Source organism: Suncus etruscus, chromosome 2 (assembly GCF_024139225.1).
Source record: "Suncus etruscus isolate mSunEtr1 chromosome 2, mSunEtr1.pri.cur, whole genome shotgun sequence".
Taxonomy (NCBI): Eukaryota; Metazoa; Chordata; class Mammalia; order Eulipotyphla; family Soricidae; genus Suncus; species Suncus etruscus.
Window position 1 is genome coordinate 10762868 of NC_064849.1, and position 23200 is coordinate 10786067.

Consider the following 23200-nt stretch of genomic DNA (forward strand, 5'->3'; position numbering starts at 1 on the left):
CAGACTGCAAGGCAAGTGTACTCCCCGCTGTGTGCTCCAGGCCCGGAGCCTGTTGTCATAGTGCCCGTGGTGGTGCCTCAGTGCCAAGCTGTCACCGAAGCGAAGTTGACAGGCAGTCAGGGTCAGGCAGCGCCCGGCCGAGTTCACCTTCCAGAAGCTGCACCTGCATCAGAGTTGCGTGTGGTGCAGAATTGGGCAAATCAATTCCTTTCTTCTCTTCCTCCTCGACACACATTATATAAAAGGCAAAGCATTCCTCGGGGGGCTGGGGGGGTGGGAAACATTTGGCCCCAAGACATAATAAAATCATGCTTAAGGATGCAGCAAACTTTAAAGTCTCTTAGTTAAAGGAAATCAATACTTTTATGATGAAATATTAATAATACTTTAAAAAAAATAAGTCAAATCTACAAATGCAGACCCGCGGGTGAGGCTGACTTGGAGTCCATCAGCTCTGCTTTGTCGGGGAGGTACAAAGGGAGGGGGTGGGGCAGCCAGTCTTGAGGGACCCCCGCAGCCCCCCCACTCAGGCTCTCCACCACAAAGTCTGCCTAAGTGCCAGGGCCTCCCCCAGTTTAAGAGTGAATCCAAAATGAGGACAGGCATGTGTAGACACACTGCACATGCATGAACACACGGCACATAGATGCACACACACTTCCGGCATACATGAAGAACACACACACACACACACACCTGCATGCAGCATGCAGACCCCTCGGGGTGCCTCCAAGGGAGTACCCAGGCCAGGTTCCAGTCCCTGCTCCGCTCCGCTCCACTCTGGGTTACTCCTGGGCGCTTCCTGCACAGCACAGCCCCAGGCCTTGGGGCTCTGGCAGCCATGTTTGGACTCTGGCAGAGAGAAACATTAGCAAACAGGAGATGGTCATGGGGTTTGGACTGGAGACTGGGAGACACCCGCTGGTCTCACTAGCTTCCCCATGCACCCCGGCAGTTTGGTCGGTCAGCCTGTTTCCAGGAATGCCTGTCCCTCCTCCCTGCATCCCAGCACCTTGATTACAGGAGGGGCTCCCTTCCTGGGGTGGTCAGCAGGCTAAATCCTCACTCATGTTCATCACCACCTGGCCCTGTATCTACATCACCTGCAGCCAAGGCCAGAACCTGTCATCGGCCAGACCTCCTGGCCCTGTGGGGCACCTCTGGCTGGCACCCCCGTTTCGCCCGTAAGCACACCTAGGACCCTCACAGCCACCAGGTCACGGGGCCAGGTCCCTGGTTTCTCCTTTCCCCTGTGTCCTGTATCTGGAAACGACCAGCCCCGAGTCCAAAAGAAAGTGCTCTCAGGCCTCCAGACCCTGCAAGGATCAAGGGAGACCTATTGTGGGGCTCCTCGCCCTGGCCCTCCCTTGTCAATGTTGTGGGCTAGAATAGTCACATGGGTGGGCAGCAGCCTCCCAGGTCTGCTGAACATGCAGCAGGGAGAGGAGCCCAGGAGACAACCAAACCCCACCCTCACCCACTCACCCTCCTCCCCGTAGGCGTCTGTGACCTTAGCCCTGTCCGGCCCCAAAAGCAGAGCGAGCGTGGTGCCTTGGCTGGGCAGAATCAGGCACTCTCGTGCCCCAGGAATCTTCAGGGGAAACCCGCCAGCCCCAGCCAGTGGTTCCCAGAGGGGGTTCAGGCCGGTGCCTCCCACCCCGCATGAGCCTGGAGAGCCTAACCTAGCCCTCTCGCTTCTTCCCTAGATGGGCCACTGGGCTCTCTCCAGCAATGGCTGCGGGACGGGTGTTGCACTCTGTGGCCACTTCTTTACCAATGGTAAAGCCCGGGCAGGGGCCGGGCAGAGGCCGGGCAGGGCAGGGACCCAGGCAAGCCTGTGAGCCTCAGACCAGCCAGCCCTGGGCCTCAGGTAGAGCCCACGGGTAGGGCGGGGCCAGGCCAGGCCAAGCCAGGCAGGGGCTGGGCGGCTACTGAAGGGCCATTTCTCCTTCTCTGCAGGTTTGCAAGTCTAGCCCTTAAACTCCAAGAGGATTAACCCACCGATAAGCAGCCAATAGGCTAAAAGACTCTACAAGTTCCCTGATGTTTTTATACATAAAATGTGTGGCTCCCCTCCTCCTGCACTTAAACACAATCAGAAATAAAATTTGAAGTATTTAGAGGTATGGCTAGTTAGTGATGGGAGGGTGGCCCCCAGTCAGGGAGTAGACACACACACACACACACACACACAATTTCCCAGGCTGTATAGATCTAGCCCCAGAGCTGGGCAGGAAATGCAAGGAGGAAGTTAGCGTACACACACACACACACACACAGACAGACGCACGCGCACGCCTGGGAATCTCCAAAGTCCCCAGAACCCCTGTGCTGCAATAGGGTGCAGTGGGGTATTGCTCTGTGCAGGAAGTGAATGTTCCCCTTTCACTCAAGTCTCAGCAGTGAGTATAGGGCCAGCAGGTTCTGAACCAGCCCTCCTCGTGGGGCCCTTTACTTCGCTCCATCCTGAATCCCCTTCAATGCGTTCCCCCATCCCCACTCCTCCTCTATCTTGTGTGGATGCTTTCAGGCCAAGGACTCAGGTAACCTGTGAGAGGCAGGGACTGAAAAAAAATTGTGGATCTCCTGAGTGGGTGGCATGCCTGTGATCCACCCAGTCTCAGCCCAGATCCCTGACTCAAGGCCTGCCCCTATCCCAGTGTCCAACCGGGCAGTGGAGCTGGGGAGATGGTGCCCTAGGCCCTGCTGGGTTCTCATCAATTTTTTGCACAAGGTCACGAGACCCATTGATTTTTTTTTTCCTATTTCCCAGCATCAAGGGCTGTGGGGACTAAGTTCTGCGGATGCGCCTGAGCTGAAGCCTGGGACTTAGGGCTCCCCAGATATTCCCCTATGATGCTGAGAAAACTGGGGCCACCTGCCACCCTCGTGTTGTACTCAGCAGGGCTGGACAGGGCCTTAATGGGTGGACCTTGTTGATGACAGCCCCCCACCCATCCATTCTGCTCCCCCTGGGCCATTTTCTTAAAGGCATACAGAAAATTATATGTCCTGAAAGTAAGACCAAGGCTGACACCATGAGACCCCGAAGCCACACAGTCCAGAGTGGCCCGAGTGTGTGTGTGTGGTCTGACCTTAGCATAGGGGACCCCCTCACCACCTCAGCCCTCTCGGCTCGGCCTGCTCGCACTTGCCTGAATCTTGTCTGAAAGACCATATCCAAAAGATGGGCCCTTTGCCTGGACCCATGTCACTGTCACACATGGGAGAGAGGTGGCAGGAAGTAGGAGCTGTCAGTTGCCATTCTGATCCTTTCTCACGAGTTGATGTGACCCGGATACCTTCCCAGGGCCCCCCAAGTTTGCAGCCCGTGACTGCTGAGTTTGTGCTTCTGACCTTTGCAAAGAGGGACATAGGGAGGGTTTGGGAGTGTACTGGCTGGGCTAAATTGGGTTTCACCTCCTGAGTGTGTCAGAGAGCAGTCCATGAGGAGAAGGGGTGCCTGTTGGGGGTAACCTTGCCCTGACAAACAGACTGGCAGACTGGACAGATGACATTATCACATGCAGGACCCCTGAGCATGAGCTGGTGTGAAGTGATGTCCAGGGGAACTAAGACACTCATTCTTGGCATCTGAGCTCCCCAGAGTTGCCTTGCTGAGTGAGCAATATGGCAGGGTCCCCCGCTGGTGCATCCCCCTCTTCCTCCTTTGCCTGGTGAAGTCTTACCTGAGGGCCATGGTCATGCTCAGGACTTCCCCATCTGCAGCATTTGAGCTTATGGATGTGTTTGGTTTTATTTTGCTTTGTTGGTATTTTATTGGGAGTGAAGGAAGGGGATCAGTCTTAGTTCCCGCTGAAGGTTGAACTTGGGCGCTGCTGCTAGCCCCCCTAGAGCAAGCCCATGCAGCAGCCACGCAGTCCATCCACCAAGCATTGCCTGTACCTCAGTGCCCTGGAGAGCCTTGTAAAAAGAAAATAGATCTGTGCAGCCACGCCAGGAGTGGTCTTTTCTGCTGCTCTGAGGGTCTCCAAAACAAGGGCTCATTCATTCACCACAGGCTAAGGAGGCCCAGAGGTGTCCTGGGGACCCCAGACACAGCAGGTGCCAGGCCGGGCTTCCAGTGTGAGCACCGGCTTTGAGAGTGCCCCAAGTCTGGGAGGAGGGAGCCTGACCTGACCTCCTCTGACCTGAAGCTACCTGTCACCTCAAGACACGTCTGCCTGTCAGAGTGGGGGGGATAGACATCACAACGGGAAGGGTGCTTTCCTTACACGCGGCAACCCAAGTATGATCCCCAGCTTCCTCTTATGGTCCCCTAAGCCCCACCAGGAGTGATCCTTGAGCACAGAGCCAGGAATTTAGTCTGGGCTATAGCAGGTAGGGCCCAGCAACAAAGGAACAGACCGGACACGGGCATCACCCATCGGGCCGGCCACACTGTGGGCTCCCCCCACCCCATCTGGGCACATTGTGCCTCTTCTCCCTGAAAGGGGGCCAAAGCTGGTGAAGTCAGCTCATTCTGGGGGCACAGAGCCCAGCCCTCCAAGAAGCAGGCACACGGCTTCTCCTCCAGCTGCCTGGCTCAGCGCCCCCCCTTTGCCTTGCAGGCTTCGCCGTGGCCCAGTGCATGAACCAGCACAGCTCGTCCTCACTCTCCTCAGTGTCACCACCGTCTGCCAGCAGCAGCTCCAACAACAGCGGGGCCACCAGCCACTGCGACTCGGGCGGGGCCAGTGCCACGTCCACCCCATCAGTCACCCAGAGCCCGTCAGGTACAGGTTACGGGGCACGGTGGGGGAGGGGCACACCTGCCACCATCGTGGACATCTCCTGGCCACTATGTTTTGGGGGAGGTGTAGTCACTCGTCTGTCCCCGATATGGCGTGTTCCATGGCCGGTGGGCTCAGCTCCTGCCACAGGCTCGTCCTTCTGCCATCCCCATGATCACCCCAAGTCTTAGATTCCCCTAAGGTCGAGTGCAGCCAATTGAACATGGCTGGAAGGGTCACCTTCCAACTCTCCCACAATAACAGCTACAGTCACCGCCCATGTCTGTGCTTGCAGTGGCCTCTGTGGCACTGGGGGGGCATTTGGAGTTGACGGGGTCAGTGTGTGTGAGCGTGTCTTGGCCTTCATGGAGCTGAGCTTACCCGAGTGCCATGTGCTACACTGACATCACAAGGGGGGAGCCTAGAGTGGGCTTGGGGCATCCCCATGGATTCCAGAACTTTCTCCCCAAGGAGGCAAGTGACCCCGAGAGAGTCATGCCCCACTGTGAGCCTCAGCAGCGGTGGGGGGCTTCCAGTTCCCAATCCAGAGCAACGTGGTGTTCCCCTTGCAGGGCCCCTGACCAGAAAGAGGAGTTCTGGGGTCCCCTGACCAGAGAGAGGATCCTTGGGGAGGATCCTCTGCCTCCAGTGAAGGATCAGCCTCACCTGGCTGCTCCCCTCTCCCCCCTCAGCTCCTCTTCCTCTGCAAATTCTACCAAGTCACTCAGCCTCACCTTCCTCTTTCCTTAGTGCCTGCCCTGGAATGATCCCATCTCACACACACGCACACACACACACACACACACACACAGTGAGTTCAGAGTCCCCAAGGATGGGTTTGAGCCACCCTGCGCGCCTGGAATGATCCCATCTCACACACACACACACACACACACACACAGTGAGTTCAGAGTCCCCAAGGATGGGTTTGAGCCACCCTGCGCGCCACACTCACACACACACACACACACACACACACACACACACACACACACTGAGTTCAGAGTCCCTGCGTCTGGGAAGTGCCCTTGTGTCCGTGTGCGCCAGTGTGCCCCACGCTCTGCCACCCAGTCTCGTCTTTCTGTGCTGTGTGTGTCCGCAGGCCCATCCTCCACTGCGAGAGACGAAGCTAGCCAGGGCACCATGTCTATTTACCTGGAGGAAGTCAGAGGCAGATCAATTCCCAGCATGAATAGGGACATTCCCCCCCCACCCAGCCCCACCTGAGCAGTCACAGATAAACCCATCAGCCAAGACCCCTGTGACCCAACTGGGGCCTGTGGGTGTGGCCCCAGGGCTCAGTGCTGCACCCTACTCCTGCCACCCCTTGGCCTCTGTCCATCTGTAGCTGTCAGTCCTACCCATTGCCCAGACTTGCAGAGGCCAGTGTTGGGGGTCCCCATTTTCCATTGCTGCAGGCCATAAAAGCCTGGGTCCCTGTTTGTCCACAGGACCTCTCAACAGCAGAACAGCACCCCTTGGGTGGGCCCTACCCGCCTACAGCTGCCCCTCCACTCCCGAGAGCCTGGTGGATACTGTTCACTCAAGTTTCCAGGACCCATGACCACACCCCAGGTCCTCAGAAAGTCACCCTGGGGTCTTGACAGAATTAGCCTGATGTTTCTTGCCAAGCTAAGACAAGCCAAGACCCTTTCCAGGAGGCCCTTCCACCAGCTTCCAGGCTTGGCATGGACCCAGAGCCCCACCATGGACCCAGAGCCCCACCACCCCGGCTAGTGGAACTGGGAGGATCAGCTCAGCCCTACCCAGAACCCCTTGTTCTAAGGGGTTTAGAGATACCCCGTGACTCAGGGCTCCCCTGAGTTTTAAGGCTCTGAGACAGGAAATACCTGAAGGAGCGGCACAAACACACATACACACACACACACACACATACTTCATACCCTCATCTAAGTCTCAGGCTTCCATAGTCATGGAGGCACCAACAGGGTTTGGTGAGTGAGAGTTCAGAACAGAGGCTACCCTCCTGCAGGCAACAAGACCCCCACTTTCCTAGAATCTGCCCCCCCCCAATTTTCAGCAGTACTCAGAGGGGCAACCCAGGAACTTATGCCAGCCTGTGTCCCTTAATCTGAGCCCCAGAACCAGGCACAAGGCACTGTGTAGCTCCCTCATCAGCCCTGCCCTGCTCACCTCTCTTAGCTGAGCTAAGCACATTGGGATTCCACACCGGGCCATGGGGAAGGATCATGGAGCATCAATCAGGTGGGGGGCTGGTCCCCCTTAGGCATCTCCTGAGCCCTGCAGTGCTTGCTGGCCAGGAGCTGCGGTCAAGAAACAGATGGACAAGGGGGTGCTTCTCCTCCACTGTCCTGTCTTTACCTGTGACCTGACCGCCCAGCCCAGGGAACACTAAGGGGCAGTCACCGCCTCCAGCCTTGAGTAGTTTGGAGAAGCCACTATGGCAGTCACTGGGCAGGGGGTGGGCAGGCCCAGGAGGACGGAAACCCCTCCTCCCCTGGTGTGCGTGTGCCCCATGAGGGACACGCCTGCTTATATGTGCAGGCTCAGACATGCTCACACACAGAGCTCGAACGAATGCTCTCAGACATATTCACATCCAGGCACATGCTCAGACACAGTGCTCACGCATGCTCACACATGTGTATACTCATGTATGCTCACGCCCATTCATGTGTGCTCACGCTTACAGGTAGAGCACACTCATACACGCTGATACATGCTTACATATGCTCATGCTCACAGACGAACAAACCGAGACGCTCACGGTTGCACATGCTCACACTTAGGCTCCATGCACAAACTCACATGCAAATACTGTGCTTATGCACGCACAGGCCCAGCGCCCCCCCCCCCCCGGCCCGCCCACTGTGAACTCCCCCAACTGTGCCCAGAGACACCTCGGGCTGGACGCACACCCGCGCGCTGTGCAGCTCCAGCTGTAGTGTGGTGCGTTACCCTCACCCAGGGCTCTGACTGTCGCTGTGTTTCCTCTAGTCAGGAGTGGCAGGAAAGGACGCCAGCGCGTTTTCAGCCTGTCCGAGGCCGACAGCCATGGCGGCCACTGGGTTTAGCGCTTCGACCGCCAGCTGCCAGCGCACCTCTGCAGCCTCCTTGCAGGCAGGTGGGAGCTGCGGCCGGGCCCCTCCATCCAGCTCGGTGCCCCCCGTGCTTCCTGTCCTACCCCATACCCCCAGATGAGGCCCCCTGGGGCTGGGCAGGAGGATTTGCAGAAAGCTCGTTTTATTTTTATTTTTTTTTCCTTTTTTCTTTGCTGTTTCCTCTTGATGCAGTGCAAGAGAGATTTAGATTCAGCCCTAGCAAAGCACTTATAAAGGGGACCTGGGGCTTGTCTTGACATTTCTGTTCCCAGCTCTTGACCCTGCCAGCCCCTCACCCAGCAACAGGGGCCCGGGATCTGTGTTGTCTGTGCTTGCACTTGGCTTCCTCTGTGCTGCCTGTCTGCACCCTCCCCTTCCTATGCCTTCTCAGCCTAAGCTCTTGCACACCTACTCCCTGGAGGCCGGATCTGCCTTTGGAAGTTCCTGACAGCCCCAGTGAGGCCACAGAGACGCCTCCCCCCCAGCTCCGTGTCAGCATCAGGAATTCCGTGTGGCCCCTCTCATCCCGCATCTGAGTACTGTTTCCCCACTCTTTGGGCCAGACCCCAGGCAAAACCTTGGAGCTCAGGACACCAGCCGGACCACACTTGGCCAGAATTAGTGACCTGGCTGCCTGGTAGACAGAGCCCCAACCCCAACACACACTCCCCTCTCCCTCTTGTAGGGTGAATTTGTCGCTAACATTCAGAAGCAGTTATATTTAAAGCAGGGGTCTCAAACTCGCCGCCCGCGGGCCGCAAATGGCCCTCCGTACAACATTTTGTGGCCCTGCCCTAGAGGAATCTTTTTTGTTTTGTTTTGTTTTAGTTGTTTGGGTCACACCCCCCAATGTTCAAGGCTTACTACTGACTTTGCACTCAAGGATCACCCCGATTTTGCCTCCTGCGGCCCCCAGGTAAATTGAGTTTGAGACCCCTGAAAAGTGACCAGAGAGGGCTGAAGTGGTAGCACAGCAGTAGGGCATTTGCCTTGCACGTAGCTGACCCAGGACGGACCCAAATTCAATCCCCTGCATCCCATATGGTCCCCCAAGCCTGCTAGAAGCGACTTCTGAGTACAGAGCCAGAAATAACCCCTGAGCGCCTCCGGTGTCACCAAAAATAAATAAATAAATAAATAAAAGTGACCAGAGGGGCTGGCGAGGTGGCGCTAGAAGTAAGGTGTCTGCCTTGCAAGCGCTAGCCAAGGATCAGGACCGCGGCTCGATCCCCCGGCGTCCCATATGGTCCCCCCATGCCAGGGGCAATTTCTGAGCGCTTAGCCAGGAGTAACCCCTTAGCATCAAATGGGTGTGGCCGAAAAATCAAAAAAAAAAAAGTGACCAGAGAGGGGGCCAGAGAGATAGCATGAGGTAGGACATTTGCCTTGCCTGCAGAAGGACGGTGGTTCAAATTCTGGCATCCCATATGGTCCCCCGAGCCTGTCAGGAGCAATTTCTGAGCGTAGAGCCAGGAGTAACCCCTGAGCGCTGCCAGGTGTGACCAAAAACCAAAAAAAAAAAAAAAAAAAGTGACCAGAGAGAGAGCACAATGTGTACAATGCACTTGCATTGCATGCAACCAACCCCAGCATTCCATATGGACTCCCGAGCCCTTCAGGAGTGGACTCCTGAGCCAGGAGTAACCCCTGAGCACCACCAGGTTAGCCCCAAAGACAAAAATATAAAAAAGAAACAGGAGTAAAACCTTTGCTTTGCATGCTCCCCACCTAAGCTCAATTCCAACACCCCATAGGATTCCCCCAAAGCCCACAGGAGTGAACCCTGAGCACAGAGCCAGGAGTAAGCCCTGAGCACCACGAGGTGTGGCCCAAAAGCCAAAACAAAAGAAAGAAAAGTCCCATAAAGCAAGTCACTGGGACTTTTTCAGTGGCTCTGGTCCCAAATCTCGAATCTTGTGGATACAACTCCACACCAGCCTCGCTAGCAGCCCAAATTCCCGTGAGCCCCAACCCTTCTTCTCCTTCCCTGCAGCTCCACCAGCCCCCTGCTTTTCTTTTATTCTAGTTTCCATTGCATTCCTGTTTTGTTTTTGCTTCTCCCTTCAAAAAGAAAATAAACAAACCAGCAGGGCAATGACCCAAGGGCAGTCACCCAAGGCAGCCCAAAGTTCAGAACTCAGCACAATGGCCAGGTGCCCCACCACCACAAAACCTCCGTACAATGAACCTTGCTTCTGGTGAGAAGCCTGCCCACTCCTCCGTGTTTCCAAAGTACCTGCCATGGAAATTACAGATGATGCGAGTTCTGTCTCCTGTTCCCAGAGTTGGGGGAATACGGTTTCCAGTAACCACAGATGCCCCTCACTTTCCCCTCTTCCTGACACTGTGGGATCCCCCACCCCAGTGCTTTTGTGGGTGCTCCCTAAGCTTATCTAGAGGGAACCTGAGATAACGTCACATCCAAGGTTTGGTTTGGGGTTTTGCAAGCTGCAAGTTCCGGAAGTTTTGTTTCGTTTTGTTCATTTGGAAGACCGATGTGGGGTTCCCTCTTAGGTCATTATGGACTCTGGGGGATCCATTCAAGGCCAGCGTGGATTCTGGACCTGGCTTGGAGCCATGAGCACACCCAGACCCATATACTCAACCCAATCAAGGCCCCCTCTCAGCACCCCTAGCCCCTGACCTGGGAGTGAGCATAGACCCCCAATTTCTCTTCCTGTCATAAGGCAAGATCACCCCGGATGCCCCAGGCACGCACCCTCAGTACAAGGTAGACAGTGGGCAACGCCCAGGGCACAACCTGAGTCTCCCTCTCTGCTTCTCTCCTGGCACCCAGATGAAACTGCTCCAGACCAGCTCACATCTCACCTCGCCGACCAGCTGCTGATTGTCAACCAGGCAGGAACCGACGCCAGGCCCAGCCGGACACCGGCCCGGACCCCCGCGGCCGAGCCCACCCCACTGTCCCCCAGCCTCCTCCTCACTCAGCAGCCCACCATCTCACTGCTCTGCCAGGACACCCCCAATGCCCTGAGCGCTGAGTCACCTACCCTCGTCCCTCCCGTGGACCCCCATCGTCTGCGTGACCTCACTGGGACTCCCCCACAGCCCCCCACAGCTGCCGCTCCCGACACGACCGAGGCTCCCCCAGAGGAGGAGGCTACAGGGGTACAGGAGCCCAAGGCCCCAGAGGAGGAGGCCACAGGGGTACAGGAGCCGGAGGCCCCTACAGAGCACTGAATGGCTGAGAGTGTGGCATTGGGCACTCTCGTGAGGGAGGAAGGGTCCACGTTGCTGACCCTGCCAGAGATGCACCCATGGGTGCCCACAGTTCTCAGACACCCCTACATCTCTTCATCACCACACCAGCTGCTGCTCTTGTTCTTGAGGAATCCTGAGGCCTAGGTGGTGGGGCTCCCTCCCTTTGCCCTCCACAGTCTCCCAGGTCCTCTGTCACCTCCAGAGGACATCCACAGGATGCCGACAGGCCACTGGGAACTGTGATCTGTGTGTGGAAAGGAACTTAGCTCTGCGTGTCTGCCCTAGGTACATGTCTACCTTGGGGAGGGCACAGGACATAAAAGAAACCTGTGGGGACATAGAAGACGCCTATGGAGAGAGTTCCCCAGCGCCGAGCTCAGGGGCGCCCCTGCTCTTCCTGGGCCTGTCCACGCTCTTCCTCCCTCTGACGGGAGCCCCTTCTGCCTCCGACCCCACCTGCCCTCTCCACTCACTTGCTGGGTCCCCTGTCCTGCCTGGTCCCCATCCTGGTCTCTGCTCGCTCTGTCCCCTGCAGCCCTTCCATGCCCTCAAACTATTTTTTCAGACATTTGAGATGACTTTTGAAACCAGAGCAGAGAGGCTGTTCATCCTGGATTCTTCCCACACGGACTACTGGGTGGTCTTCACCCATCTCCCTTTCATTTGGTGCCTCCCTGCTTGTCCAAGACCCAGCGGAGACCACCTCCAGGGGGCGTGGCTGTGGCAGTGAAGGCTCCGCCTCCAGGGGCGTGGCTGCAGTGTTGAAGACTCCGCCTTTAGTGGACATTTAGTGGACGTGGCTGCAGCACTGAAGACTCCGTCTCTGGTGGTCGTGGCTGAAGCAGTGAAGACTCCTGGGGGGCTGTGACATGCACAGGTTAGGGACTAGCACCCTCCAGGACTGGCTACTTGCAAGCTCTGTGGGGCTGGAGCTGCAAAGACCCCAGCTTGTTCTCATCACACCTTCTCATCATCACCCTTCCAGGCTGCACCCCAACTCTGCCCAATTCCCTTTTCCGGCCCCACCAAGCCAAGCCCCTTTCTGCTATTGCTGCATGGGTCTTACAGGACACTGGGGTGCACGCGTTGTCCTTGAGATGACCCTCCACACACACAAAGGATCGTTCGTCCTCACTGCCTCCCTCACACTAGCCATGTTGGGGTGGGGGCCCTGGTGCTGATGTTGACCTGCAGGCGAGGGTGGGGTGAGGGACCAGGTGTCAACCCCTCCGCAGGGCACCAAGGTGGCCCTGGAGTGGGGCTGTCATGGACCAGAACCCCCCCCACTTCCCCAATGGGGGAGAGCAAGCCACCACTATTAAGTGTGTCCCTATGACCCAGGCCAGTGGCTGCCCCCTCCCCCCAGAAATCCTCTGGTGAGAGGCCATATCCTGGACTAGAGGGTCGGGGATAAAGGGTAGGTCAGCCTCTGCTCTGGCTCTGATGAGGGACTACTCCCTCAACCTACTACAAGGCAGGGGTGTGACCCAGGAGCCGCCACTCCTGTCCCCTGCAGCTCCATTCGCCCTGGGTCCTTCCATGACCAAACCAGGACCTCTTCAGATTGGGGGTGCCCTGGAGATCCCACCGACATGTTCAGAAGCTTCTGTCCTCGGGAGGAGGGTTGCAACCATTCCTGATACTCCCTCCATGGGGAGGGGGAGGACTTTCTTCCACCCCCCCTGCTCACAGGCCTGCTACCTGAACAGTTGCTGTCCCCCCAGGTGGGTGGGGAGAAGACGACCCACCGACACAGACACTGGATTTTTCTCCCTGCCCGGGACATTTCACGACACCAGGCGGGGCCCCTGGCTCACCGCCTTCTCCACGCAATAAACAGAAGCGCCAGCACAGCCCCATCCCGGCGGCTAGGGCTACGCTTTATAAATAGCCCCTGTCCCGGGGGCAGGGGGTCCAGGACCCCCAGACTCGGGCAGGTTCAGGGAAGAACCCAAGTGCCGTGGGTGCCGGGCACGAGGGCAGAAACGGAATAGGCAACTTCCTCACGAATTCCAACTTGGCAATAAAAGAGAAGAGAAGTTGGTGGACTGTGCTGGGTGACTTCTGCTGCTGGGACCCCAACTTGGGGTCAGGGATCTCCTCCCTTCCCAAAGGGAGCTGGGGGGGTACAGGAGACGGGGGGGGGGTGGCCCCCGGGTCTACATTGCTGCCACAGCGCTGGCTGAGGTCTCACTTGGAGCTTTGCACATCTGTGCAAGTGAACTAACACTTGGCCCTTGAGAGACACCGCGTCTGTATACGTGGAGAATGTGCTGCAGGGTCAGGGGTGCCAGAAGGGTCCCCCACCCCTGACAAAGTCCCTGCCAGGTTGGGCATGTGACCCTGGGTGAGCCACAGAAAATGGATTTCATGGGTCTGTGCAAAATTGCCTCATGCTAAAATATTCAGGACAGGACCTATAGGGGCTGGGAAACCTGAGGCGAAACCGAATCTAATATTGCCTGGCACGAAAGGGACAGTGATGGGGCGAGTACCCCACCTCAGCGCAGGCCTCATTCCAATAGGTCCATCCCTCTGTGGGTGTTAGAACCGGCCACAGTACATAGGGTAGAGGGGATGAGGCCCAGCCTCTATGGGGAGACAGCCACCACCGCCTCTCTGCAGCTGCCAGCCCCACAGCTTCAGGGCAGGACCCGCCTTCTGCCTCCCACTGCCAGCCAGTTCCTGGGAAGTGCTTGGAGTACATCCATCAGCCAGTTCCCCTGAACCCACTTATCTCCGCACGCTATGGGCTGACTTGGGGCTTCCCCACACATCCACCTGGGCGGGGCACAGCCAGATAACCTGGGAGAGGCCAGCAAGAGATGCCAGCTGAGTCCCCTAACTGCAGCTTCTCCCCAGAAAGCAGGGCAGGGCTCTGCTATGATCATGGAGACACACAGGCCAGGGCTGCAGGTTTTGCAGCCCAAGTTCAATTCCTAGCACCATATCGATCTCCCTCACCTGCCACAGGCCACCCCCATATGGTCCTGAGCAAAGGCACATTGCCTGGCCTGAGCATTAAACCTTTCAGTGTCATCCAGAAGAAGCTAGACCCCAAGCACTGCTGTATCCCAGCACCCACAAAAAGAGAAGCAAAAGCTCCGTAGTTCAGCCAATGTGGCCTTTTTGTTTCTTTTTTTGGGGGGTTGGGGTTGGTTTGGTTTGGTTTTATGAATGGTTGCTTGGCTACATACCTGGTGGTGTTCATGGCTTACTCCTGCCTCTGCACTCAGATATTACTCCTGATGGGGCCAGAGAGATAGCAGAGCTGTAGAGCATTTGCCTTGCATGCAGCTGACCCAGATGGATCTGGGTTCAATCCTCAACATCCCATTTGGTCCCCTGAGCTTACCAGAAGTGATATCTGAGCACAGGGCCAGGAGTAACCCCTCAGCACCGCCAGGTATAACCCAAAAGCCAAAAAGAAAAAGAAATTACTCCTCGGGGAACCTCTGGATTGCTGGTGATTGAACTTGGGTCAACTGTGTGCAGTGTCCTCCCCACTCAGCCCCTCTGGAAACAGTGCATAGATGGCCAGACCTGGGGTCAGAGCGGGCCGGCGAGCACATACCTTGCCAGTGGGAGACCCAATGTGTCTCCCCAGGCACCTCAGCAAAACCTAGAACCGCCCTCTGAGCCTACAGTCCCACTCCTGCGTGGGCACTCAGAAGGGAGGCAGTCGCTCAATTGCAGAGAAATCCACTGGCCTGGCTCATGGCAGTCACTACAGATGATAGCACAGAGGAGGCGTCTCCACCGAGCGATAACCACAGTGATCAAGTGTTTCCATAGGGGTCATCTTTGTGTGACGATGTGAGAGTGGCATTTCCTCCGTGAGACGTGCCCATGGTACATGCTAGTGCTTCAGGACTGCAGAGGAGATCCCTCGTGACCTAAATCTCTCCAGCCACTCAGAACAACATGCTGGAGAGAAGTCAAGAGAAATGGACATCGGCCCGGAGAGATAGCACAGCGGCGTTTGCCTTGCAAGCAGCCAATCCAGGACCAAAGGTGGTTGGTTCGAATCTAGGTGTCCCATATGGTCCCCCGTGCCTGCCAGGAGTAACCCCTGAGCAACACCGGGTGTGGCCCAAAAACCAAAAAAAAAAGAGAGAGAAATGGACATGGGGCCATGGGGCGGGGCAGGGGCAGGGGGGAATGGACATGAGAATAAGGACTGGGCAACATCAAGTGTACTCAAAATCTGAGAAGAGTCAGGCCTGGAATGGCTCAGGGGCAAAGCACGTCTTGCAGGCCCAGGGCCTGACATCCAGAACCTGGCCTAATCCCATGTGCTGAAACTGGAACCTAGCCCAGTCCTGTGTGCTAAGTCCAGAATCTGGCCCGGATCCACATGCTGCGTCTGGAACCTGGCCCAGTGTAAAATCACCCCACACACCGAATCTCCAACCCCAGGTGAACAAGTCTGAATCAGGGTCGCACATGAAATATTCCAAATGAGGCTGAGGGCGAAGCATGTACAGTCTGGCAGTCTTGTACCTCGGATGGAGAGCAAACTGCCTGCCAGAACTGCCGTTTTCGAGTACAGAGACCACCTCTGGGTGGAGTAGTAAGGACAGATAGCTCAGGCTACCCTGAGCCAATCCTTTCCAGGATTACAAAGAAGACAGTCTCTATTTTGGGGTAAATCCAAGTTGTAAACAAACACCCAAAGGAACCAGGATGATCTTTGTTTTAGGTAAAATAAGGTCTAACCTATCAGCCCAGTCCTGTGTCTAAGTCCAGAGCCGGACCCAGACTCATGTGCTGAGTTCAGAATCTGGTCCAGCCCATGTGCTCCAGTTCTTGTGGTTCTCTTCCCCCACCCTCTTGTCATCAACAACAACAAAGGGAGGAAAAGAACAAAAACCAAGTTTGTAAAGGCTGGAACAACACGTTGGGCAGGGCACTTGTCTCTGATTCTGAGCACCTCCAGGAGTGGTCCCAGAGCCAGGACTATGGCCCAAGCACCACTGGGGGTGATCTTAAAAACAGAACCAAAAAATTCACAAACACACCGAGTCCAACAGAGCTGATGGGAGGGAGAAGAGAGCACCCCCTACAGGTGTCTAGGGGGATTCCTGCAGGGCATGGTGAAGATGAAGATGAAGGAGGTGTCCCAAGGACTGTCCAACCTTCTTGGGGAAAATATCCAGATCTGAGGATGTGGAGAGACTGGGGTTGGTGCAGAAACCCCGCTGGCTGAGGCCATGCCTCAAGGGCCCCTCTGGGAGTGAGGCTGACTATGGCCATGAAACCCCCACAATGTCCATATTGGGATTTTTTTGTTTGTTTGTTTGTTTGTTTGTTTTGGATCACACCTGGCGACACTCAAGGGTTACTCCTGGCTTTGTGCTCAAAAATCGCACCTGGCAGGTTCAGGGGACCATATGGGATGCCGGGAATCGAATCCAGATCTGTCCCAGGTAGGCCACTTCCAAGACAAAGCTCTACCTCTGGGCTATCTCTCTGGGCCCCATATTGGGATATTCTAGGAAGAGAGGCCTGACTCTGCACAACTGCAGAAACTCAGTTTCCTCCTAGGGCATGGGGGTCATTTTGGATGGCAGGAGGGGCAGGAGAAGCTGCCTAGCCAGGGAGCTTCTGGGGGGGAGGGGCTTATTACTAATGAATGAAGGTGTGTCACCGGACAAGCCTCCACATTGATCTGCCCTGAATGGGCAGTGAGCAGGAATCAATGACCCAGGGGAGGGAGGAGGGGCTGCCCTGAGTCAGACCTGGCAGCTCCCTGTGACACCCCACTGACACACATGTGACACCCCCCTGAATCACACCAAGGTGACAAACCTGAGCAGCCTGGCTGGACCCACAACCCTTTCCCAGCAGGGGGGATGGGGGCCTCCCTGCTATCAAGGAGCTGCTGTGGGGGGGATCCTCCCCCCTTTAGGCCTGACCTGCTCTCTGCCAACATCACTATGAACTCTGTGTGAGCAAAGACACCAACACAGTTCATTCATTTATTCATTCCAGAGACAGAAGTACTGCTCATTCATTCATTTCCGGAGAAATTGGTACCATTCATTCATTCCCGGAGACACAGATCTCTCTCATTCATTCATTCCCAGACATACTGGTACCACTCAGTCACTCATTCATTCCTTCCTGGAGACACCAGAACTGCTCATTCATTCATTCCCGAAAATCACAGGTACTTCTCATTTAAGTATTCATTTCCAGAGACATCGGTACCACTCATTTCTGAGGAAAGAGCATGAGTATCTAGACCCAAAAAAACAACCCACAGGACCAGAAACAGCACCAGGCACAGAGTACTTGTCCTTGCATGTTTGAGGCCCTGGGTTCGATTCCTGGTACCAAAACAAAAACAAAGACAAAAAAGCAACTCAGAGGCAAAACAAGAGTTAAACAACCACCAAAGTCCCAGCAAAAGCAAACTTGTCTGTGGTGTCTTGGGGCAGGTGGCACAATTTTAGGGGAGTTTTGTTGGAGGGAAGGAGGACTCAGGCTAGCCCGAGCCCACAAGCTCTGGTGCTGGCCCTGGGCATTGCCCCCCAACCCTCTGATGGTCTCCCAGGAGCGCCACTTCTGAGCAAAAGCTGCTGTTCCCCATTTGCCACTCTCAGGAGAGACTAGAGAAGTCACCCAGCTTGAGGAAAGCACAGAAACCACAGCTGGGGGCTCTGGGGCCCTTGTTCTTTGGTGACACCCCCAGCACGGCTTCTTGGAACTCTTGCTGAAATGACACGCTTGATAAACCTCATGCAACTGTCCAAACCTTTCACCAGGCTGTCTCAGCTTGTTCCACGCAGGAGCCCTTTCCCGCCCTCAGAGAAGAGTCTTAGGAAACTCCGGTTGTCACTTTTGAAGAGTTTGAATCCACTGTTGGTCCTCGATTCTGCAAAGACAGTAGAGTGTGGCCAAATGTTCCACGGCAACCCCCCTCTGAACAGGCGCCCTGAGGGTTTTGGGGTTTGTTTTTGGGCCACACCAGGCGATGCTTAGGGAATCACTCCTGGCTGTGTTCAGGGGACCAAATGGGATGCTGGGAATGAATCAAACCCGGGTCAGCTGCATGCAAGGCAAAGACCCTCCATGCTGTGCTATTGTTCCAGCCCCCACCCTGAGTTTATTTTTTTTTTTTTTAGCTTCATTCATTGGTTTTTGAGCCACACCTAGCGGCGCTCAGGGGTTACTCCTGAACCAGGTCTCTCCTGGATTGATTGGCTGCATGCAAAACAAAGGCTGTGCTATTTCTCCAGCCCCCACCCTGAGTTTAAAAGCTGAGGCCTAGACCATTCCCCACTGAGGTGTGATTTGGGGGCCAGCCTGTGGCTGCAGTGACAGAGCTGTTGCCTGCCTGTGAGACCCTCAGAGGGGTCCCCATTACCTCAGGAGTAGTTCCTATTAAGCCATGTCACTCGCCTCCCACATGGTACCTACTTCTTTTGACCCAGGAAGTGTCTGTGGAGAAGATACCAGAAAATGAGTGAGGGTCCAGGGGACCCTGAAATGGGGAAGCAGGGGCGTATGGGAAGGCATGGCAACACCCCGCTGTCCAACCTCACCATGGTGGGCCCCCTGTTGAGTGCAGGGCTGTAGGGACCCCAGAGCAAGGGACAGAAACTGTTCAGCGGCCTGGTCTGGCTCCTCTTGTCCCCTTCCCTCTTGGGAGCCAGTGGTGATATTTTCTTCTCCCTGGGTCCCTCAATCTTTCCCTTGGGGCTGTCATTGCTCTTTTTATGGGGGAGGTCACAGGCGTTCAGGGGTTACTCCTCACTGCGCTCAGAAGTCGATCCTGGCAGGCACGGGGGACCATATGGGGTGCCAGGATTCTAACCACCTTCCGTCCTGGATCTGCTGCTTGCAAGGGAAACGCCCTACCACTGTGCTATCTCTCCGGTCCTCTCACTGCTGTCTTGACTGTAACCCTGTAAGGGACGATTTTGCAGCTGCAGAAACAGGAGCAGAGAGCAGAGACCTGACTGCCCTGTCCCTTGGTCTCAAAACAAGTACCTGGATCCAACCCAGCTCAGGTTCCCGATCAGAAGGTCTGGGAGGGTCTTCCACCATCCCTTCTCCCTTTGGCCTATTTTTTGCACTTTAGGTACCCGGAATTGAACCTAGGGCCACAAGCCTGTGCCCTACGCTGTGTCACCTTGGTGATGCCACCCCATGTCTCCCCAATTTTGCACTCCCAGATGTGGCATCCTCTGAACTGCAGTGACTCCCCACCTCCCTGTTCTTCCTGCAGTTCCCCAAGGTCACACACTGGGAATTGGGCGGCCTCAGGAAATTCAGGGCTCCATCCCCCCCATGCTGTGACACTGGGTCTGCCTGTAGCTGCATCACTCTGCCAACACCCACCCCGGGTTCCAGCTCTTGAGTCCCTTGGGCTTTTGAGAAAGGATCTGGGAAATGGGGATAGATAAGCCCCAGCTGTCTTCCTACCCCATTTCCTGCACCTCTGGCCCCTTCTGGGAAACTGGCAGGGCTGGACAGAAGCACTTTGACCCCTGAGGAGTGGAGGGGCGGGGCAGCCAGCTGTCACTGTTGACTTGACTTCCTCCTGCCTGGCCTTCAGGACTGCCTCTCCTGCCACCTGTTGTACTGTTGGACCAGGGTTCCAGGCAATGCTTGTGCAGCTGCATGGAGGAAAAGGAGGGTGGGCACTCTGGGTGAGCTGGAGTGATGCCTCTTTTCCTGCTCTCCCCCCACCCCCATTTCCCCAGGGCCAATGAGGCGTCACATCTTGGTTCAGGTTACTATGCAAATCTGGGGAAATCAGGGCCTCTCCTGCTGCAGACTTTCCGGAATGAGGACATTTCATTGACTGTCTTGGGAAAGCTGGTCCCAGAGAAAAGGGCTCCCCCTGGGAAAGGGAAGCTGTGGATGGTCAGTCCCTCAGTGTTCCTGCAAGCATGTATTGGAGGCAGCCTCCCCCAATGTGTTCTGTGTGTGTGTGTGTGTGTGTGTGTGTGTGTGTGTGGTGGGAACCCTGTGGAGCAGGAAATGGGGTAACCCTCATGGCTCTATTCCTCACCCAGGAAGCACCACTCCCCTTTCTCTCTTGACAAACGAGGAAACTGAGGACCCAGGGCAGGAGCGGGACTTGCCCAGTTGCTTCAGCAGCAGGAGTGAACTCCCACTCACCCCCAGAACCTGCTGGATCTGTCCCGTGCCACGTGCCACGGCTGTGCCAGCCTGCTCAGACAGGTGTGGGGGTGCACCTCACCTTCCCCTGCTAGCCTCCTGTCCCCCCCCCATGCTAACTAACCACACCCCACTATGGCCATCCAGAGTCCCCCTCACCCATCTGCCTCTAGCCCACCTCACCTCTGTGCCCGTCCCCTCCAACTCAGTTCATTGTCCCCAGTGAAGGGAGAGTAACTGAGAGCTCCCCCAGAGCTGGATTTGCCCTGCATTTCTCCAGGGGCTCACATGCCCCTCCCACCACCACCACCATCACCACATGGTTTTCTGTTTCTTTTCTTTTTGGGGGGGAGGGGGCACACCCAGTGACACTCAGGGGTTACTCCAGACTATGTACTCAGAAATTGCTCCTGGTTTCGAGGACCATATGGGATGCAGAGGATCGAACCCAGGTCCGTGCTGGATTGGCCACGTGCAACACCCTACCCTGCTGTGCTATTGTTCTGGTCCCACCACCTGGTTTTTGGGTTTTGTTTTGTGGGTTTTTTTTTTTTGTTTGTTTTTTTTGGTTTTTGGGTCACACCGGTGGTGCTCAGGGTTACTCATGGCTCTGTGCTCAGAAATTGCTCCTAGGGGCCAGAGAGATAGCATGTAGGTAAGGCATTTTGCCTTGCATGCAGAAAGACGGTAGTTCAAATCCCATATGTTCCCCCGAGCCTGCCAGGAGTGATTTCTGAGTGTAGAGCCAGGAGGAACCCCTGAGCACTGCCGGGTGTGACCCAAAAAACAAAAAAGAAAAGAAAAAAAGGGGCCTGGAGAGATAGGACAGCGCATTTGCCTTGCAAGCGCCGATCCAGGACCTAAGGTGGTTGGTTCGAATCCCGGTGTCCCATATGGTCCCCCGTGCCTGCCAGGAGCTATTTTTGAGCAGACAGCCAGGAGTAACCCCTGAGCACTGCCGGGTGTGGCCCAAAAACCAAAAGAAAAAAAGAAAAGAAAAAAGAAGGAAGGAAGGAAGGAAGGAAGGAAGGAAGGAAGGAAGGAAGGAAGGAAGGAAGGAAGGAAGGAAGGAAGGAAGGAAGGAAGGAAGGAAGGAAGGAGAAAGAAAGAAAGAAGGAAGGAAGGAAGGAAGGAAGAAAGAAGGAAGGAAAGAAAGAAAGAAAGAAAGAAAGAAAGAAAGAAAGAAAGAAAGAAAGAAAGAAAGAAAGAAAGAAAGAAAGAAAGAAAGAAAGAAAGAAAGAAAGAAAGAAAGAAAGAAGAAAGGAGGGAGGGAGGGAGGGAGGGAGGGAGGAAGGAAGGAAGGAAGGAAGGAAGAAAGAAAGAAAGAAAGAAAGAAAGAAAGAAAGAAAGAAAGAAAGAAAGAAAGAAAGAAAGAAAGAAAGAAAGAAAGAAAGAAAGAAAGAGAAAGAAATCACTCCTGGCAGGCACCGGGGATGCCAGGATTTGAACCACCATCCATTCTAGAATGGCTGCTTGCAAGGCAAACACCCATTGTTGGGGGGGGCAGGAGAGGTCACACCCAGTGGTGCTCAGGGGTTACTCCTGACTCTTTGCTCAGAAATTGCTCCTGGCAGGCTCGGGGGACCATATGGAATGCTGGAAATTGAACCATGGTACATTCAGGGTTGGAAGCGTGTAAGGCAAACACTACCACTGTGCTAACCACCACCTGGTTTTTCTAATGTTCATTCATCCTTCAACACACAGCACTGCCACCTCCAGGAAGCCTTCTGGACACCCCAGCAGGACCATGGGTTCCCTGCATCATCCCCATATCATAACCTGGGCCATACTAGAGCGTCATTGTGCTTTTAGGTTAAGGGTCCAGTTCCCATGGAGGAGCTGTGGGAAGCAGAAGGCACAGGTAGGGTTTAAGATGGGGGTGGGGAAAAAAAAAGATGGGTATGGGGAGCTGGAGAGAAAACATCGCAGGTAGGGCACTTGCTTCACATACTGCTGACCTGGATTCGATCCCGAACAACTCATGGGGATCTCCCGGAGCCCCTAAGCAGAGAGCTTGAGGTTGTCAGAGAAATGAAACCATCTGATACTTATCTTGCATGTGGCCCCACCACTTCGATTCCTGCACCACGTGGTCCCCTGGCAGTGCCCTCCTGGGGTCACTCTTGCATCTCACCTGCACCCAGAGGAGGCCTTGGAATGGGCGACTAGCCACATCCAGGATGATGTGACTTCCCATTTCTTCAGGAATTATAAGAACCAACAGGTGCATGAGAGGAAAAGCAGACTAGGTGTGCTAGGCATGATGGGGTGTTATTTTTGTTGTTTGTTTTTTTTTTTTTACGGGTCACACTTGGCGGCACCAGCGGTTACTCCTGGAGGTACTCAGGTTACTTTATGGGTACTGTGGATTGCACCTGGGTTGACCCCATGGAAGACAAGATCCTTCTCCACTGTACTATATTGCTGGCCCTTTGTTTTTTATGTGATTTGGGGTGTTTTACGGGGTGTTTTATTATTTTTTGTTTTGTGGGGGCACACCTGACGGCTACTTCTGGCTCTGCTCTCAGAAATTATTCCTGGGAGGGGCTGGAGGGACAGTACAGTGGCAGGATTTTTGCCTTGCAAATGGCTGACCTGGGACGGTCCTGAGTTCAGTTCCCAACTGCCCATATGGTCCCCTGAGCCTGCTAGGAGTGATTTCTGAGTGCAGAGTCAGAAGTAACTCCTGAGTGCCACTGGGTGTGACCCCCTAAAAAAAGAAATTTAAAAAAAGAGAGAGAGAAAGAAAGAGAGAGAGAGGAAGGAAGAAAGAAAGAAAGAAAGAAAGAAAGAAAGAAAGAAAGAAAGAAAGAAAGGAAGGAAGGAAGGAAGGAAGGAAGGAAGGAAGGAAGGAAGGAAGGAAGGAAGGAAGGAAAGAAGAAAGAAAGAAAGAAAGAAAGAAAGAAAGAAAGAAAGAAAGAAAGAAAGAAAGAAAGAAAGAAAGAAAGAAAGAAAGAAAGAAAGAAAGAAAGAAAGAAAGAGAAAAAGGAAGGAAGAGAGAAAAAGGAAGGAAGAAGAGAGAAA

At 55.0% G+C, this 23200-nt stretch overlaps 1 protein-coding gene across 1 annotated transcript in view; it reads left to right on the forward strand.

Annotated features, from left to right (window-relative positions):
* Window positions 1-11769, forward strand: part of CLEC16A (C-type lectin domain containing 16A) — a 101777-nt gene extending 90008 nt beyond the window's left edge. Inside the window, exons 22-24 of the mRNA XM_049768549.1 lie at window positions 4572-4736; window positions 7717-7839; window positions 10614-11769. Of these exons, the coding sequence (XP_049624506.1) occupies window positions 4572-4736; window positions 7717-7839; window positions 10614-11017 (692 nt within the window). The 3' untranslated portion in view covers window positions 11018-11769. The remainder of the gene's footprint in view (window positions 1-4571; window positions 4737-7716; window positions 7840-10613) is intronic.
* The last annotated feature ends 11431 nt before the right edge of the window (window positions 11770-23200 follow it).